We start from the raw sequence: 20,174 nt of genomic DNA, 5'->3' as shown, positions 1-20,174 counted from the left end.
TGAAATTCTTAGAGGACCTCTGCAAAATACAGCGTAAAGGCTTTGAAACTCTTCTTATTCCTCTCCAGGGAGTACTTCCGGTACAAGGGAAAGGCATTAAAGAGAGCCATGTGGAAAAAGTAGATGACCAACTTCAAAATAATCAACACCACCCATGAAAGTTTGTAGTCAGAGGTGGCCTTCAGATGATACAACTTAGTCTTTCATGGGTGCCCTTCTGTCGATGTTCGTGATCCTCATCCTTGGCGTTGTGAATGTTCGTTACCAGTTTCACGAGGGAAAAGTTGTTCTAAGTAATCACAAAAGTGTTGCCTCATCTCCAAAAGTATGTGGTGTCATGGGGAATATTGATCCTTGCAAGGAGTTGCAGTGCCTTAGGACCACCTCTGGTGAGGCGAAGAGCCACGGGTATTCACGCCATTATCGTACAATTCCTAGGAAAGGGTGATGGATTTATACTAATTATTCTTGTAGAGACAGTAACCCTTTTCCAGAAGATGACTCATGAGAGAGAAGACAATGAAGTGGGTACAGTGTATACACCCCACTGTATGCCTCAGAATATGGCACAGCCACTTCCTGCTTCAGCAATAATGGACATCTTAATGCCGTATTTTAAATCTGAGCCTTGCCTTACACAGCAACATACTTCATCTATGGACAGGTCCTGCATATGAGTACATGTAGGCTACACACATTCCTGAACCTTGGTCTGAGCTATTAAAAAACCAAACAAACTTTATTACTATTGTTATTAGTATTTTTATTATTATTTTAGTATCATTATTATTATTATTATTATTATAATTATTATTATTGTTATTATTATTATTATTACTAATATTACAAGCTAAGCTACAATTCTAGTTGGAGATGCAAGATGCTACTTATAGCAAGGGCTCCAACAGGGAAAAATAGTACAGTGAGGAAAGGAAACAAGGAAATAAACCACAAGAGAAGTAATAAACAAAATAAATATTTTAAGAATAGCAACATTAAATTAGATCTTTCATATATAAACTATAAAAACTCCTAGCAACATTAAATTAGATCTTTCATATATAAACTATAAAAACTTCAAAACAAGAGGAAGAGAAATAAGTTAGAATAATGTGCCCTAGTGTACCCTCAAGCAATGAACTCTAAACCAAGACAGTGGAAGGCCAGGGGTAGAGGCTATAGCTCTAACCAAGACTAGAGAACAATGGTTTGATTTTGTAATGTCCTTCTCCTAGAAGAGCTGCTTACCATAACTAAAGAGTCAAAGAATCTCTTCTACCCTTACCAAGAGGAACGTATATAACCTCTTGAGCAATGAAGAATTGTTTTGTAATCTCAGTATTGTCAAGTGTATGATGACAGAGGAGAATGTGGAAAGAATAGGTCAAACTATTTGATGTATATGTAGGCAACGGAAAAATGGGCTATAACCAGAGAGAGGGATCCAATGTAGTACTGTCTGGTTAGTTAAAGGACCTAATAACTCTCTAGTTCCCTGGCCAATATAAATAGACGATCAGTGTTGCCTTGTGAGATCTTAGTGTTATTGCTCGTGTAGAAGAACGTACCGATATACAAAACCCTCCAACATTTAAGTCGTCTTTATAAAGATCAGCGTATGCAGATAGTCACTTGAAGACCAATAGTCACGCAATGATGGTTTACGCATGACCCGCAGAAGAACGAGCACGAGGTATTGTGCAATGTCCTTGGCATTCACTGCCAACCATGGGATAAGGGCAGATACTGACAAACTGTTCTTACAAATCGATGTTCTGCATAGATATGTGTTTAGTGCACTATGTAGAGAAACAAAACTCTTGTGAAGAGGAGCTGAATGAAATCCATCGCCAAAGAGAGGCATGTCAGTTTGGCTGTATCCCAGGTGTTCCTGTGAAAGGAAGCGTCATAGGAGGAGAAGGATCTGAAGTCCAACTTACTTCCCTGTCCTGCTTCTCAGCTGATTAATGGGCTCGTGGGTTGGCTCTCCTTTTTCCATCACAGTGTCTAGCTCACAAACCTTGAGTCTGCTTCCATACTCAAACCCCACCATCCCTGCATTGAACAGCGGTAACGAGTTGAAAAAGATTGTCACCTCCATCATGCGATGCATCATCACAGTCCCAGCCGCTTGGTAGACCTACATTGGACAATTTGCTTCCATCTAACTCATCGAAATCAAGCTCCGAGTTGAAAAAGATTGTCACCTCCATCATGCGATGCATCACAGTTCCAGACGCTTGGTAGACCTACACTGGACAATTTGCTTCCATCCAACTCATTGAAATCAAGCTCCTAGTTGAAAAAGATTGTCACCTCCATCATGCGATGCGTCATCACAGTCCCAGACGCTTGGTAGACCTACATTGGACTGTTTGCTTCCATCCAACTCATCAAAATCAAGCTCCGAGTTAAAAAAGATTGTCACCTCCATCATGCGATGCATCATCACAGTTCCAGACGCTTGGTAGACCTACATTGGACTGTGTGCTTCCATCCAACTCATCGAAATCAAGCTCCGAGTTGAAAAAGATTGTCACCTCCATCATGCGATGCATCATCACAGTCCCAGACGCTTGGTAGACCTACATTGGACTGTATGCTTCCATCCAACTCATCGAAATCAAGCTCTCCATCCTCGTCGTTTGCAAACTACATCTTTTGAACGAAGCTTTTAGGATGATGTCACGTGAGAGGTTGACGGAAGCGAGGCAGAGTCACGCGAGCTCGATGGCTGCGGGTTCAAGGCAAGAAAGGTCAGTGTGTGCGAAGGCGTGACCATCTCTAGAGTAAACAAATGCAAGGGTTGGTAGGGGGTAAGAGTTGTTTACGCTGCCATGACAACAGCAGGGTTTTTTTTTCTTTACCACTCCAACCAAGACTTCGTCTTTGGCCAACATCATCTCTTTATAAGAGTCGCCACTACTCTTCTCCGTATGTTCTAGCAAATTGCGCCTTCGCAGTACTGTTTTGCCCAGGGAAACTGCAGCATCATCGGCGAGAACCTCGCTACTACCGTACTCAAACAGCAAGCCAGAAACTTACTGGGATTGATGATATCGCCATGTCTTTTCTCAGTGTTTGACCTAGCCATGATGAATACAAATTTTCACGTTTTTTACTCGAACCTGAAACAATAAAAATTCTTTACAGGTATTCATGATCACCCAAAAAACACTTGATAGCACTATCAAGCAATAATTTACTGCAAAAAATCTGCAAAACACAATCCACAAGATTCCAAATTTTTTTCATGTACGAAAGCAAACAAAACTAAAGTCGGTCAAGTACCCAGATGATTATTTACGTCATTTCACAGAAAAACAATAAATATTATTAACCCTGGATAGGTACGGTGGGTCGTTTGCGACCCCGAGCGTCAAAAAAAAACAGGTTTTTCTCACGTGACTCACCCCCGTGACTGAATTTGTGGGTGATCGACCTGCAGGAGGTGTCTCCCCTACACGCTCTAGTAGTGTCCAGATGTGCATTGCTGTAGCTGTACTCCTTCCCCGATTTCTGAGACGCGTCGGGGTCGTTCGCGTCCGAGTTTACCCTTCTAGGGTAGTTTGCATAATTATCAAAGTTATTACGTATTATGAAATTGTCGTAGAATGGTGCAACTTGTATAGGTTATCAGTTGTGGAAAGTCTTGGTGGACTGTTTGGCTACCATGTGCATGTTTTTTTTTTTTAGTTAAAATGTCGTTCATCACCACGAGGACCATTTTACCGCTAGTGCCCCTTTTTCATTTTTTTTCATTTTTTTGCCAAGTCATTTTTCCGTAAGATATTGCCAAATAGTGTCGTAAAACTTTTGCTTGTTTAGTGTTGGAAAGTGTGTCTAGATGATCTGGCTACCCATGCATGACTTTGTTTTTGTTAGATACGACGTAGTTATTGGTATATTGGGTATTTAACTGCGGTTACCAATTTCTGTTTTTTTTTCAATATTTGTAAAAATTACTACGTAGTAAGGAATTGCCGTATATTATTCATTTTTTTTTTCATGTTTATGTGTTAGAAAGTGTGCCTTGATGGTTGGGCTAACACGTGCATGTCTTTTTTTTTATCTGAGATGTCGTATATTAGAATGTCGGGCATTTTACCGCGAGTGTCCCTTTTTCATTTTTTTTCATTTTTTTGCCAAGTAATTTTTCCGTAAGATATTGCGAAATAGTGTCGTAAAACTTTTGCTTTTTTAGTGTTGGAAAGTGTGTCTAGATGATCTGGCTACCCATGCGTGATTTTGTTTTTGTCAGATACGACGTAGTTATTGGTATATTGGGTATTTAACTGCGGTTGCCAATTTCTGTTTTTTTTTCAATATTTGTAAAAATTTACTACGTAGTAAGGAATTGCCGTATATTATTGATTTTTTTTTCATGTTTATGTGTTAGAAAGTGTGCCTTGATGGTTGTGCTAACACGTGCATGTCTTTTTTTTTATCTGAGATGCCGTATATTAGAATGTTGGGCATTTTTCCGCGAGTGCCCCTTATTATTTGTTTTGCATTTTTTTGCTTAGTCATGTTACCGTAAGGAATTGGCAAGTAGTGTCGCAAAACTTATATTTTTATAGTGTTGGAAAGTGTTTCTAGATGATCTGGCTACCCATGCCTATTTTTTTTTTAGCCAGATATGGCGTATATATAAGTATGTGTTCGATTTTCCTGTGATTGCCATTTTTTCGTTTTTTCCCATTTCTTTCAAAATTACTACGTACTAAGGAACTATCACAGAGTAATATTTCATTTATATGTTTATTTGTCGGAAAATATGCCTTGATGGTTTGCCTAGCACGTGGCTGAAATTTTTTTTTTCTGAAATGCCGTATATTAGAATGGCCATTTTTCCACGAGTGCCCCTTTTTATTTGTTTTGCATTTTTTTGCTTAGTCATGTTACCGTAAGGAATTGGCAAGTAGTGTCGCAAAACTTATAATTTTATAGTGTTGGAAAGTGTTTCTAGATGATCTGGCTACCCATGCCTATCTTCTTTTTTTAGCCAGATATGGCGTATATATAGGTATGTGTTCGATTTTCCTGTGATTGCCATTTTTTCGTTTTTTCCCATTTCTTTCAAAATTACTACGTACTAAGGAACTATCACAGAGTAATTATTCATTTAGATGTTTATTTGTCGGAAAATGTGCCTTGATGGTTTGCCTAGCACGTGGCTGAATTTTTTTTTTTCTGAAATGCCGTATATTAGAATGTTAGCCATTTTTCCTCGAGTGCCCCTTATTATTTGTTTTGCATTTTTTTGCTTAGTCATGTTACCGTAAGGAATTGGCAAGTAGTGTCGCAAAACTTATATTTTTATAGTGTTGGAAAGTGTTTCTAGATGATCTGGCTACCCATGCCTATCTTTTTTTTAGCCAGATATGGCGTATATATAGGTATGTGTTCGATTTTCCGGTGATTGCCATTTTTTCGTTTTTTCCCAATTCTTTCAAAATTACTACGTACTAAGGAACTATCACAGAGTAATGATTCCTCTAGATGTTTATTTGTCGGAAAATTTTGTTTACTTTTTTTTTGATTGAATATCATCAAATTTTTTTAGCTAAAATATTGTTTTACATTTTTTTTTTTATTTTATTTCCCTTCAAAAAAATTTTTTTGGGTCAGAATTTTAATTTTATAGTCGTCAAATAATCGACAATTATCCAGCAACCCACCATACAATTTTTATGCATATCCAATAATAATTAGATTAGTAAATAACACTTGAAATTGACATACCCTTCCTACATTTCAAGTGGCAGATTAGGGAGTCTGAGTCAGTGTGGTTGGCGGCCATTTTGTGGACATATCCGAAGCGTAAGCTGCCCTATCTATATATATTCTTGTTCCCTATAGAATTTGTGATATTTTGGTATATTTTTACCTGCATAAATATCATATTATATATTAAATATATGTATTTTTTTACGGAATTTCTAAGTACTCAAAAAATTACCTTTAGATATGGCCCCTGATATAAATGTAATTTACAAAATAATGAAGATTTTTTTACATATTTCTATTTTAGAATAACATATGTTTATTCCCTAAAAAATTAGCCACTTCCTATTTCATTTGGGTACCCAAAAAAATTCATGAAATTTGGACAAATTTTTTTGGCCAAAAAAAGTTACCCTTTTTTTCTCATTTCAGATCTTCACCTCCATGGGTCTGACTTCATCCAAAATACATCAAGATGTGTCCTAAACATTCAAGAATCAATTCCTAAAAGGATTTGTGTATATATGTATAAACTTTTTTTTTATGAATTTTTATGTCAGGTCTTTTTTTTTTTCTACTTAATTTTTTAAAATATTTATAATAAATAGTTTTTCTACAGATGAGTAGTATTTATCTATACAGTTGTTTTAAGCATTCATTGTTTTTTTTGGCAAAAGAAAAAAGGAGGTTACTGCAAAAACTGATTTTTCAAGAATTTTTTTTGGCGTCGGGGTCGTTCGCGTCCGAGTATACCCTTAAAGGGGTGTCCGAGGACCGTACCTATCCAGGGTTAAAAAGTATTTATGTCGACTCAAAAACACTGGAAAACTATCAAATAATAATTATTGTAAAAAGAAAAGGCAAAATACAATCCACAAAAAGAATTCAAAATGATTTTCCACAAGTGAAATCAAGCACAGCTAAACTGGGTCAGACACTGATATGAAGTGAATGAGTGAAGGAGGCTTTCTGCACCTACATGGGAACTATCCATTTTCAGTTAGGCCTTTATTGATAGATCAAGCATCTTCCCTTTGCATGGTGATTTTTTTTTTTTTTTTGCTAAAGTATTGGATCATATGGAATAATTATTTTGTCACATAAGTGTGTCGTCAAATCACCAGAGGTTTAATATCATCATCATAGTCATCTCCTCCTATGCCTATTAACTCAAAGGGTCTCGGTTAGATTTTGCCAGTTGTCTCTATATTGAGCTCAATTCAATACTTCTCCATTCGTCATATCCTAGGGTAAGCTAATCTCTCTTGGAGGGGGCGGAGGGCATGCCCAAAACATCTCCATCTACCCCTCATCATGATCTCATCCACATATGGTACTCGAGTAATCTTTCTTATAGTTTCATTTCTAATCCTGTCCTGCCCTTTAACTCCTAATATCCTTCTGAGGGCTTTGTTCTCAAATCTACTAAATCTATTGGAGATTGTTTCATTGTTATACCATGACTCGTGTCCTTAGAGTAACACGGATCTTACTAAACTGATACACAGTATAGTCTGATTTTTATATGTAATTTCAGGCAATTTGATTTCCAAATTTTACTTAACCTAGCCATTGTCTGATTTGTTTTTTTCAATCTTTCACTAAACTCTAATTCTAAAGACCCTGTATTGGAGATCATAGTTCCTAAATACTTGAATGATACTACCTCATTAATCCTTTCTCCTTCCAATGATATTTCACCTTCCATTGCATTCTCCATTCTCATAATCTCTGTCTATTCTATTTATCTTGAGTCCAACCTCCCGTGATATTTCATGCATTCTGGTAAGCAAGCATTGCAAATCCTGTGGTGTTCTGCTAACATGAGCAGCATCATCAGCACACTCTAGGTCTGCTAAATTCCTATCACCAATCCATTCCAATCCTTCTTCCCCATCTCTAACTGTTCTATGCATTACAAAATCCATGAGGAGGATAAACAACATTGGTGACAACACATTCCCTTGGAGTACTCCGCTGTTCACTGGAAATTCATTTGATAAGACTCCATTAACATTAACTTTGCACTTGCTATGCTCATGAACCAACTTAATCAAATTTACATATTTAAGAGGAATTCCATAATAATGCAGGACTCTCCTTAAAATTGGCCGGTGCACACTATCAAAGGCTTTTTCATAGTCCACAAATGCCATCAAAAATTGATTTCTATATTCTGTGCATTGCTGTATAACGTCTCAAAATGAAAATTTGGTCAGTGCAACTTCTACCTTTTCTAAATCCTGCTTGTTCATCTCTCAGCTTTTCATCAATATTTTTCTCCAGTCTCTTTGGAATAATCATACCATATATTTTCATAACTGATGTGAATGTTATGCCTCTCTAATTATTGCAATCATTCAGGTCTCCTTTTTTTTTGCCATTTTCACTAACACTCCTAACTCTCATTCATTAGGTTTTGCCTCTTCAATGCCACATTCTACAAAATAATCTTGTAGGTAGTCTGGGAATCACTTCATTTTCACCCAGTATCATCTCGACAGTTATTACACCATATCCCGGGGCTTTCCATCTCTTTAGTTTTTTAGGATAGATTCGACTTTAAAGACACTGAATTCATTCATTGGCACATCAAGGTCCTCATGAGCTTCAGGGGTACCAATCAAATTATTTCCTTCATATCTCCTATTCAGAACCTCATTAAAGTGTTCCATCCAATGTTGTCTTCCTTCATCTTCTGTTGCTATAACAGAACCATCTCTCTTTTTGATGGGTATGTGCTTCTTCTTCTTTGCCCCAGTCTAGATTTCATTAATAATTCTATGAGCAATTCTTACACCATAGCCACTTCCTGAATTCATAGGTTTGTCAGCCTCATCTGTTTTACTGTCTAAATATTCTCCAGTCATTCTTGGCTTTTATTTTGACCTCACTGTCAATACTGGAATATTTAGCACACTCTACCTTGTAATTTTCACTACTTCCTCGAAAACTTTCAACAGTCAATTTCTGTCTTTGTCTCCTTTTGTAGTATCCCAAGTATCTTTTGATATCCATGGCTTTCTCCTTGTAACTGCATGCCTCAAGACTTCACCACCAACTGACTGATATATGTTCTTAATGTCACACCATTCTTCTTCAATTGTCTGTTCTTCATCTCTTGAAGTTTCTAAGACTACAAATCGATTCCTACATTCAATTGCAAATTTTTCTCTGTGTTTTTCTTCTAAAAGCTTAGTTGTATCAAACCTAGGTATTCTATCCATCTTTCTGTTGGGTACTTTCAGTTTTAATTTCAGTGTGGCAATGATGAGCTGGTGATCACTACAAATATCGGCGCCTCTATAGCTTTTTAAATTTCTCAGAGTCCTCCTTCTCTCTTTGTCAATGGCAATGTGATCTACCTGATTTTAGTAAATGCCACATGGTGAAGTCCATGTAAACTTGTGGATGTTCTTGTGTTGAAAAAGAGTACCTCCTATGACAAGATTGTTTGTTGAACAGAAACTTGAAATGTGCTCCATTTTCATTTGCAACTTCGCCAAGACCCTCGACACCCATCACATTCTACAATATATCCCTTGATTATTTCTTCCAACTTTAGCATTTAAGTTGCCAATCACAATTTTTATCTCTCTCTCAGGGATCTCATCTATTATCCTCTGCAGTTCTTCATAATATTCATCTTTCCTTTCTTCAGGGGAATCATTTGTTGGGGCATAGCGAACTATAATACTCATATTGCACTGCTTTGATTTGAACTTTGCTTGTAACAATCTACTGTATACAGCTCTCCACTTGGTTAATGCCTTTTCTGCTCTTGGTGCCATCATCATTCCTACCCCTTCTCTTCCAACTCCATCTGATCTTCCTGAGTAGATATATATATATATATATATATATATATATATATATATATATATATATATATATATATATATATATATATATATATATATATATATATATATATATATATATATTGCCTTGGTCTAAAATTTCTTTACCAATCCCTTCACAACATGTTTCACTTAGGGCCAAGATATCCAACCTATATTTCATAAATTCACTCTCCACTTGCTGTAACTTCCCAATCTGATTCATGGTTCTAACATTCCAATTACCTATTTTCAATTTTTCTTTAATATTTATTAACCGTAGTATTCTTAGCACCCCGCTACGGCCGGGCCTGGGGGCCATTCTGTCATCGTCTCTTTCCATGACTGACCAAATCCATAGAGGATTCATTTGCTAGATACTTCAAAAGATAGCCAGTAAACTGTCTATCTTTTGAAGTATCTAGCAAATGAATCCTCTATGGATTTGGTCAGTCATGGAAAGAGACGATGACAGAATGGCCCCCAGGCCCGGCCGTAGCGAGGTGACCCCTGCCGGTCCATAGTAATTCTAGTGAGATCAACCGCCACGCATCAGGAGTAAAAGCCGAAGGAACAGTTTGTCCAATGCCTTAAACCCAATCCATCACTCTGCTGCCTGTGACTTCATCGAGATTTAGGGGGGGAGGGGGGCATTTACTCCACACCCAAAGCTTCCATTACTCCACCAAGTTGTTCATCCGCTTATACGAGTATAATCGTTAGCAAACATGGATTGCTACGATATACTACCTAGCACGGCATAGGGTTAATATAGTATGCAACAAAATCTGAGTGTATAAAGCAGAGTGGTGGTATCTTGATTCTGAGCACAATAGATGCCTCTGTACATATATGGATCAAGCCATGCACTTGATTTGTTTTTGAGTAGATGGATGGGATGGTGCACATTTTAAAATTTTAGCCAAAGCTTCACAAACTATGTATATGTGAATTTCCCCACTAATACTGTACTTTTGTATGATGGTTTCAGTCAGACAACCATAGTATCGTCATATCTTTGGATAAGAAGAGCTGACTATGACTAGACTATAATTTGGTTATTTATTAGACTGGTAATTTTCAGATTCTTATAAAATCGTGTAGTCTTGTTTTTGCTGACATCAATTGACAAATTGAAGTCTCCATATATTATGATTTGTTTCATGGCATCACCTAATGCCTTTAGATAGTCTTCAGTTTTGTTACTGGATGCTATTTCATTTGTATTTGGGGTTTAAATAGCAATAATATTCTGATTTTATTTTTAGATAGAATTTAATGTCAATATATTTTAATGGCTCACATTTTTATTTGTTCGTCAACTTCACAGATTTTAGTTTGGCTGAAAATATTCCATAATCTTTGTACAGTTATTGTATATAATATTATGAGTGTGGAATTTATATTTTCTTATTTTATATATGATATCTTTCATTTAATTTCTTCGCTGTGTTTCTGTTAGTTTCTGTTGATTTCTACATTTGTTACATGACTCATGTTCCAGGAGAGTACTGTAGTTTTTTTACCTACTGATTTGATTTTCAAAAGGCAGCACTTCAACCTAAATGTTTGTACATGATCATTAATTTATGTATTGTTCCTTATTTGTTATTCTAACAAGGTTTGTGTTTTGTTTATATAGTAAACCTTGTTATACATTGTCTCATTTGAGTTAGAAAATAGCTAGCCCTGCTGAAAATCACCAATATATGCACAATATGTACATCCCACTTATTTTCTCTTGTATATAATTGGTTGGGTCATGTCATTCACTGTGCCTCCAATTAAAATAAAACTGTTGGTGTATACTATTTAGCCCAGTCAGAATTAAATTTTATTCCGGAGGGAAGTAGAAATTGTGTACACTTGTTCAATGAAAAAATTTATATTTTTGTATGAATATAAAAGGCTTGTATATACTGTACTGTAATTATCATTGTGTAAATCTAACAATGACCAAGTTGCTGAGATTTTTAGAAAATATTTACAGTATTTTAAACCATGTAAGATAATCTCAGTCTTTATATGTTATCTTTCTAACACTTCACATTGTGGTCAAATATATCTCTCAGGTGTTGTATTAATTTCTTATTTTTTATATCATCAAATGTTTTGAATGCTGTTAGTTGAAAGGATGATAGGCACTGTGGAAGTCATAATGTACAAATTTTATTTGAAAATTCACAATTTTTAACTGCTGTGGATTACAATGTTCATTTCATAAACTCAGGTATGAGTGCGTTTTGATACCATTCTGAATTGTATAATTAATTCCATTGTATTTTTCTTAACAATACAAACCTGAGTCCTTTACTATAGGAGTAGAAATACAGCAAAACTGGAAAATGGCAGTTAAGATCTTATTTGATGTATAAATGTACCAGCCAGTAGTTCACTGGCCGGCCACCTCTTATATATGTCTGTCCACAGGTGATCCCAAGCACTTTGTGTGCAGCCAGGACTTCTTTGAGGTGTAGTGATGGCAGGCAAGTTTGGGTAAGACTCAGGTTTGTATAGTTAAGGAAAATACAAATTATTTTTAAATTTGTCATTTGTTCCTACACGATAATACAAACCGTCATCTTTTATTATAGTAGACTTATCCGTAGGTGGGAGGAAGTCACCTTCCAACTCATTAGATTTTTATTCAGGAGCCCAAGATTCTTGCTATTAGGCTGAAGAGTTCTGGCTCCTGGCTCCATTAACCTTGTGAACCAACTTGTTAAAGAACTGTGACACGGCCTGTGTTTCAAAGTACGGTACTTGGTTGGGCATCAATCTCTATGGTGTATTCTGGTAAACATAATGTGAGGATTTGTAAGCCTTGCTCCATTGATGGCTATAAGGAAAGCGCAACCATGATGACCTATGAGCCTTCTTAGGTCTAAATGGAGTCAATGATGACGGTGAAGAGGAGCAATGACGACAAAAAGGAGAGCAATCCTGATGCTTGCGATGAACAGGCATGTGAAGACGACTTCTAGGAAGGGCTGGAGTTGAAAATTCTCGTCATCAGATTGGATTTATGTCGACTTGCAGAAGAAGTAGGCCCATAGGTTGAAAACGGTTTGGGAGTAAGTGCTCATCTTCCTTGGAGGATGAAGCACAAGGAGGTCGTCTCGCAACCTACAGGGCAAGTCACGAAGAGTTAGAACACTCACGAGGGACAGAAGAATGATGTTGAGATGTTTTCTGTGCTGGGGAAGCAGGAGTTCGAGTAGAAGACTGGTTCTCCTTGTTAGCACCTGCGAGAACCACTGATGTTTGCTCTTCTACCGAACACTGATACAAGGGAAGCGATTCAAGTTGTCCTCTGACGTCAAGCTTTCGATGCTCAACAGTGGTCTTCTGTAAAAGAGACTCGCCCTGAGGAGGAGCTGTCATCTCTGTATGAGAGACAACAACTCCCCCTTTCCCATGGGCTTGTCTAAGAGTCAATTTGCTACCACTCTTACTCGAATGGGCTCCTGAAGAAGCCACTAGATAAGAGTCGAAATGGAGAGTCCCGGGAGAAGAAGTAGCCTAGTCTTCTTTGACTTAAAGGAATATTACAAGAGGTGAAAGATCCTTTTTAGACTTCTTCTTCGTCTGGCTGAACTTCACCCACTGGGATGGTGCCCACTCCCAAAATTCTTTAAAATTTGTTGTTTTGGTGCAAACATGGCCTCTGCACACTCAGCTTAGCGTATGAGGTTTGACCTCAAGACTACTCGTAAGAGGGCCACAGGTCTTCGGCGGCAGTCCCAGTCATGTCCGCACAATTTGCATGATCATACAAACATACAAAAACACACTAGAATTAGAGAAAGGAAAGAAAGTTTTATGTTGGCAAAAATTCCAGATTGGAGAGGAAGATGACCGTACTCTCTGATGGTTGAAGTCAAAGTGCTTGAGATCACTGGCAGACCGCGTATGACTGACCTACATATATATGCGGTAGCCTCCTAGCAGCAAGCTAGTGAACTACCGCTGATAGGTTTACACCTCAATTAAGTTTTTAACTGCTATGTTCCAGCTTTCATTATATTTCTACTCCCATGGTAAAGGACAATGGTTTGTATTATCATGTAGGAACAGTGTTTTTAACAAATATAATTAGGCTAAATTTTTTAATACATCTCATAAGTTTTGTATTTTTGTCATTATTTTGATTTTCATTTACAGATTTGGTGATCAAGTCATTAACCAACAAGGATGATTGTGTATTAAGTGAAGTTAAAACGCAGTTAGAAGCACTGGCACCCTCTGTCAAGGAAATTGCTATAACATTCAAGAAATCAACTTCTGTGTCACATTCAGAAGAATGATTCTGAAATGCCAAAAAATCTCATTTTATTCTTGGAAATAAATGGAATTGCTCTTCACAATGTATTTTGTATATGTAATATATCAGCTGAGGTCATTACAGTGACTTGTGTCCAATGAAGTTTCTCATTGATGACTTTCACAACCTATATAGATAAGGAATTTATGTAGAATTTGTGCCTTTTAACCGTTTTTTTATGGAAGAGGATGTTTATTTAGATTTAATGAATTGAGGATAAAGGTATTATTTTGTAATCTTTACAATAATTATTCCAGTTTCTTGTACAGTATATTTCCAGAGGTAAAAATTAGATCTAACTCTGTGTTTCATGCCCTGTACTAGTAATCTTTCATGATACTGCTTATGGTAGGAAGTCATACATATACTGTATAAAGTATTATAAATTACCAAAAAAACAGACTACATACTGTGTACATGTTTTACAACTTTAATTGGGAATATATCAATAATATCCTCTTACATGTACAGTACTACAAATATATCATTCTTTGTTCTTCATTTTTAGTGAACAATTTCTGTTGAAAAGGTGGTGGAACTTTAAGATTAATCTCGAATGTTTATTATATCCTTTGATGAGGGAGCCCTTATAAGGTTCAACAGTAAACTGAAGTCTTATCCGAGGGAAACCTCAATTTCAGCAAAATCAGGAAAGCAAATAATTTTTTTCACGGAGTATTTCCGATTAAAATTACTGTTTTTTTAACAGTGTAGCTTATTGCAGCAATGCAGGCTTTATTTCATTCAGGGATTGGAGAGAAAATTTCTAAAGGAAGTGGAAATAGTTTTGGGAACAAGAACAATTATTAGGAAGACTAATGCATTTAGCAAACACTCAGACAAAAAACAAATATTTTTTCTTGCCATGACATCCAGAATAAACGACTCATTTTTTTCCACTATACGTTTACACATTTATACTAAGATTAAGATAATATTCGTAAATAATGGGTGTTACAAGCAAAAGGAAGTCTATTAGGAAGTAAGAGTGGGTTTGATGATGAGGACTACCGTAATGAAAATACGTAACTAGTAAATGTTGAAGACGTATCATGATTTTAATTAAAATTGTAATAGAATCCTAAACAATCATGTGTATTACGATTCACATCTTAAAAGGATAATAAAGAACTTAACATGACATTCAGCTGCATATTAGAGCGTAACAAAGGGTGAAGGAGCACTGAGTACTACTGTATATTATAGTGGAGAGACACAGATGCAAGAAATATGTTGGCCAGACTCTATATATGGCTCTGGCTGGGATATGTTCAATGCTGGATCGTAAGGTTTTATGTGATGTATTTTTCTTTGCATGTATATTGTCTGGTATGGTTTGTAGAACAGCAGTGAAGCTTTTATAGCATTGGGAAGGATACCAAGCTATGTCACCGTAATATTATTATTATTATTATTACTTGCTAAGCTACAACCCTAGTTGGAAAAGCGGGATGCCATAAGCCCAGGGGCTCCAACACAGAAAATAGCTCAGTAAGGAAATGAAACAAGGAAAAATAAAATATTTTTAGAAGAGCAACAAGATTAAAATATTTCCTATATAAACTATAAAAACTTTAACAAACCAAGAGGAAGAGAAATAAGATAGAATAGTGTGCCCTAGTGTACCATCAAGCAAGAGATCGCTAACCCAAAAGACAGTGGAAGACCATGGTACAGAGGCTATGGCACTACCCAAGATTAGAGAACAATGTTTTGATTGTGCAGTGTCCTTCTCCTAGAAGAGCTGCTTACCATAGATAAAGAGTCTCTTCTACCCTTACAAAGAGAAAAGTTGCCAATGAATAATTACAGTGAAGTTAGAAGAATTGTTTGGTAAGCTCAGTGTTGTCCGGTGTATGAGGACAGAGGAGAAGGTGTAAAGAATAGGCCAGACTATTCGGTGTGAGTGTGTAAGCAAGCGGAAAATGAACCGTAACGAGAGAGAAGGATCCAATCTAGTACTGTCTGGCCAATCAAAAGACCCCATAACACTCTAGTGGTAGTATTTCAACGGGTGGCTAGTCCCCTGGCCAACCTGTTACCTATAAATAGTCAGGAAACTTGATTGAAAAGTCTTTCGAATCTTTGAATAATTTTTGTCTTTGACCATCAACATGCTTAACTTTAGCCCATTACCTGTATCACATGGTTTCACCTCACCCATTCAATTCCCAGTTGAATGTAGAATACAAGATATCTTTCTTTCCATTTTCTATACTACACTATTAACATAAAAACACAATAAACCTAGTAAAGTAGATATGATATATACATTACAAGACCATGGGATACATTGGCAGATATATCCTGATTAAAATCATGTTTTCAGCAAGAGAGACTATGGTATACAATAAGGGAACTAATGGAAGACCTGTGAATATTGACATAAATCAAAATGTGATTTTATTCCCATTCATTAATGCATTTTATATCTTAACCACATCATGATAGATTTTAAAGTATTTAAAACATATTTTGGTCAATAAAGGAGGGCCGCAATATTACCCACATGTTTTATTCATAGAAAATCTGAAATTTTTTTAAAATTACAGATTGTCACGTTCGCAATTACTTTTGGCGACATCTCGGACTATATAAAAGCAACAAAAGCAAAGCAATATAACATTATTCACGTCAAATAAATCATAGAATACATTTACAGGTGGAAAATGAGCATTTAAATTGATACGTATGAAATTGTGAGGCACCGCAGAGAAAGATCATTTTCACTAGGAGTACCCCCTACCTTTAACGTCAATTTCTGAAGAGATGGCCATCTCTGTATTTGTAAGGAAATGGATGTTTGAATTCCTGAAAAAATCTAATATTGGAACAATTGTCAGACCTTTTGCACTCAAAATCATAAATAGAACTCTCCAAGCTCTGGAACTAAAGGTGCTTATACTGTATGGCCACATTTTTCCTTGGTTGAACGAATATGTGGGTTTTTTTTATTTAGGTATATTCATGATTTATCTAGCTTTGAACATTCAGGCGTAGGAGCGGAAGTTTCTGTAACCTTAATAGTTTTAATTTTTGTTTAAAGGCTATTCCCATTATCTATCCTTTTACTAATTTTGACAGACCTTTTGCTTATGGAAGAGACACGTGTTTTACTTGTCTTTTATAAGTTATTCACATTTTATTTCATTTCACTGCTTCTGTTTATGCAATAACCACATGTTTCATTTAAGCTACATTTTAATGTTTATTCCTGTTTCATTTTAATTTGACTAATTCCTTGCTTCAGGAATAATCACACACACAAAATATATTCAAGTGCCCTATTCTACAATATAGTGGTTAGTTTTTTCATCATTTAGCTTTGCACATTTTTTTAAGTTAGCCTTACAAAGATTGTGTGAATTTCGTGAATAAATGCATAGGATAACTTAAAGGGATCATTGATTTTATCTAAGATCCTTTCCCTAAATTTTATCGAATTTTGCAAATAGTATTAAGAGTCTAAATTGAATATTTGGAAATACCCATTGAAAATAGTTATATGATCTCCCTTGTTTGTTTTCTAGATTCACTTTCATTTATGTCTGAAGGAATAATTATATTCACATGCCTCAAACTATTTTAGCCTGAAGATTTTTGAGTAAAAGAATCTTTAATCTTAAAAGGGATTTTGACATAGGAAAATCTATTTTAGGCCGAGATAGCCATGTCGTCCTGATGGAAGTTCCATCTGGCTGCTTCCTACTGTATAATATTTCTGCGATAAATATTATAAAAGAATTACTGTCAGGTATCACGAGGTTCTAACCCCCGGGACGACTATCCGAAGATATCGTGTATAAATCAGGGACGTATCCTAAGATAACCATAGATATCTGCACACCGAATAGACCTTTCCCAGTTTAATCCTCTAAGGGGGAGGATAAGTGAGGAGCCGTTACATATCCTATCACCTTTCGGTGCTCCCATACGACCCTGCTGCTTCATTCCACATTGCAGCGGAGCTACTGTGAAATAGAAGCTTCCAACGAGTAAAGGAGTGGGAGAAAAAGGAAGTAAGAGGCGGGCCATCAGGATGACATGGCTATCTCACCCAAAAATAGATTTTTCCTACATCAAAATCCCTTTTTTGGGCTCGAGCCATGTCGTCCTGATGGAAGTGTACCAGAAAATTATCTATACTCGGTGGGAGGATTTGCATAAAAGACCTCGAACCAAAAAATGCTCCCCACGTATGTGATGAAGCATAAGTATTTGGTAAGTATGATGGAAACTTATGACAAAGTAAACCTGACCAAGAGACCCATGATCACATCTGTACAAAACAAGAGGTTAATCACCAAAACCAAATAAGCTATAACCTAACAACATTTAGACAGTTAGGCTGTAGCACTGAAGGAACACACAAAGCATCGTAAAGACACCTGGGAACCTGAAAAGGAATTGATGAAGTGCATTTTTTCTTTTTTCCCCTGAAGCAAAGACTTCTGTTTACTCATTGCTAATAACGAGCTGAAGGAGTGCCCTAGGATGCATTGTGGGCTACGTCGTTGCCGCAGGGTTGATAACACCCCCCGACCACCACATAATGACATTTCTCCTCCAATTGCTTCATTTAATGCCTGAAGAAAACCCAAGTGGAATTTCGACCAGTATATGTCTGCAGTCCCTCAATAGACACATACTAGAAAAAGTTCTAGAAGGAAGCCACGACTTTAGAACCGAGACCCGAAGTCTTACGAGCCGGGTCCGCTCTTCGTATAAAGTAAGTAATCTTATTTTGTAACTGGTTTAGAGACAATTCAGACCCCATTGTATCATTTTGAAACAAAAGGCTGCCCTTAAACTGCACTGTTCTCATCAAATACACTTTTGGCCAGTGTATTAGACAAAAAAAAGGATCACCTTGAAGGGGAACTATTTTTCATGGACCCCAAGGTGAAAAGGGAAGTTCATTTTTAGTCAGAAAAATGGGATCAGGATATAAATTAACCTCACCATTATACACAAATTCAATGTATTTCTCGTCTCTAGGAATCGTTACAATGTCACTAACCCGAGCACCGGAAGCCATCGTAATTAAGAAGATGACTTTCTGAGTGGGATCAAGAATAGAAGCCTTTTGATTGTCTATCTCCGAAGTGAATTGCAAAACTTTGCCCAAAGACCAAGAGATAGGTTTCAGTAGAGCCAACAGCCGTAGCCTTGCACAAACCTTCGGAACTTTGTTGAAGAGATCCGAGTAAAATTTGACATCAAAGGCGTATAGTATAGATCTAGTGAGGGCCGAAGTGTACGACGAAATCGTGGAGGAGGCTAGACCTTAAACATGCAAAGTAAGCTTGAAAGTTAAACAAAAATCCATAGTAATCAACCCTGGATTTATGTCTTTGACATATTTGACCCATTTGGTCCATGATGCTAGACGACTCATAGTTCTCACAAATACCCACTCATCACGTTGAATTTTCAATTTCATTTCCAGGAATAGGGTGAAATCAAACATGAGATGAGGATTGTACGATCTCCATGATGGAGAATAAACAATCCCTGGCTGTCCGTCCTGAGACAGAATCGAGTTGCTCACCGCACAAGTTGGGATTCAAATCCGTGACCATGGGAAACTAGTTGCTCATTGGCTACCAAGGAGCCACCAGAGCCGCCATCCCTTGAAAAACCTACACCTGTCCAAAACCTTCACGAGGAGATTAAACAGTAGAAACAGGCAAATCGTCGTCCAACGACTCCCATCCAGGGACATTAACAAACTTTATTGTCCATGCACACTGTTCCTTGAACCACTTTAGGTGCTACCTAGCAGTTAAATATCCTGCTGAAGCTCATTGCAAACAGATCCACTTGAAGGCCAGAGATTAGATCTCACTGAAGGAGAGACGTTGACAAATGCCAACCTTTCTTCTGATCCAACGTAAAGACGGTTATTATTACGTGTTTCAAATGAGGAGACATCGATTCTTGTCTGTTGAATCAATAGACTATAACTCTGTTAACGAGGTTTGATTGGATATGAATGTTCTCCTTCAAGTATAAGTTCATGAGGGACAAGAAGACTGCCATGGACTCCAGAATATTGATGTGGTATCGTTAAAATTTCTGAGACCATCAGCTTTGCACTTTCTTGGTGGGTTATGACCCACCCAACCTCCCGACGAGTCGTCCGAACAAAGTGTCACTACTGGAGGAGGAAAGTGTAACAATAACGTCTGTGAAAGACTTATGGAAGTAGACCACGGTCTATGTTGCTACCGCTTTAAAATCGGGGTCTTCTGATGGTCAGGAAGTGCGTTGGAGGCTCTCCT

At 36.9% G+C, this 20,174-nt stretch overlaps 1 protein-coding gene across 1 annotated transcript in view; it reads left to right on the top strand.

Moving 5' to 3' along the window:
* Ufl1 (UFM1 specific ligase 1) overlaps nucleotides 1-14,189 on the top strand; it is a 267,931-nt gene extending 253,742 nt beyond the window's left edge. The window contains exon 11 of the mRNA XM_068380989.1: nucleotides 13,731-14,189. Coding sequence (XP_068237090.1) covers nucleotides 13,731-13,873 — 143 coding nt within the window. The 3' untranslated portion in view covers nucleotides 13,874-14,189. The remainder of the gene's footprint in view (nucleotides 1-13,730) is intronic.
* Nucleotides 14,190-20,174: the final 5,985 nt, after the last annotated feature.

This window comes from Palaemon carinicauda, chromosome 10, assembly GCF_036898095.1.
Source record: "Palaemon carinicauda isolate YSFRI2023 chromosome 10, ASM3689809v2, whole genome shotgun sequence".
NCBI classification, from domain to species: Eukaryota; Metazoa; Arthropoda; class Malacostraca; order Decapoda; family Palaemonidae; genus Palaemon; species Palaemon carinicauda.
Note: the sequence above shows the minus strand (reverse complement) of the source record. Positions and strands in the feature narration are given on the sequence as shown.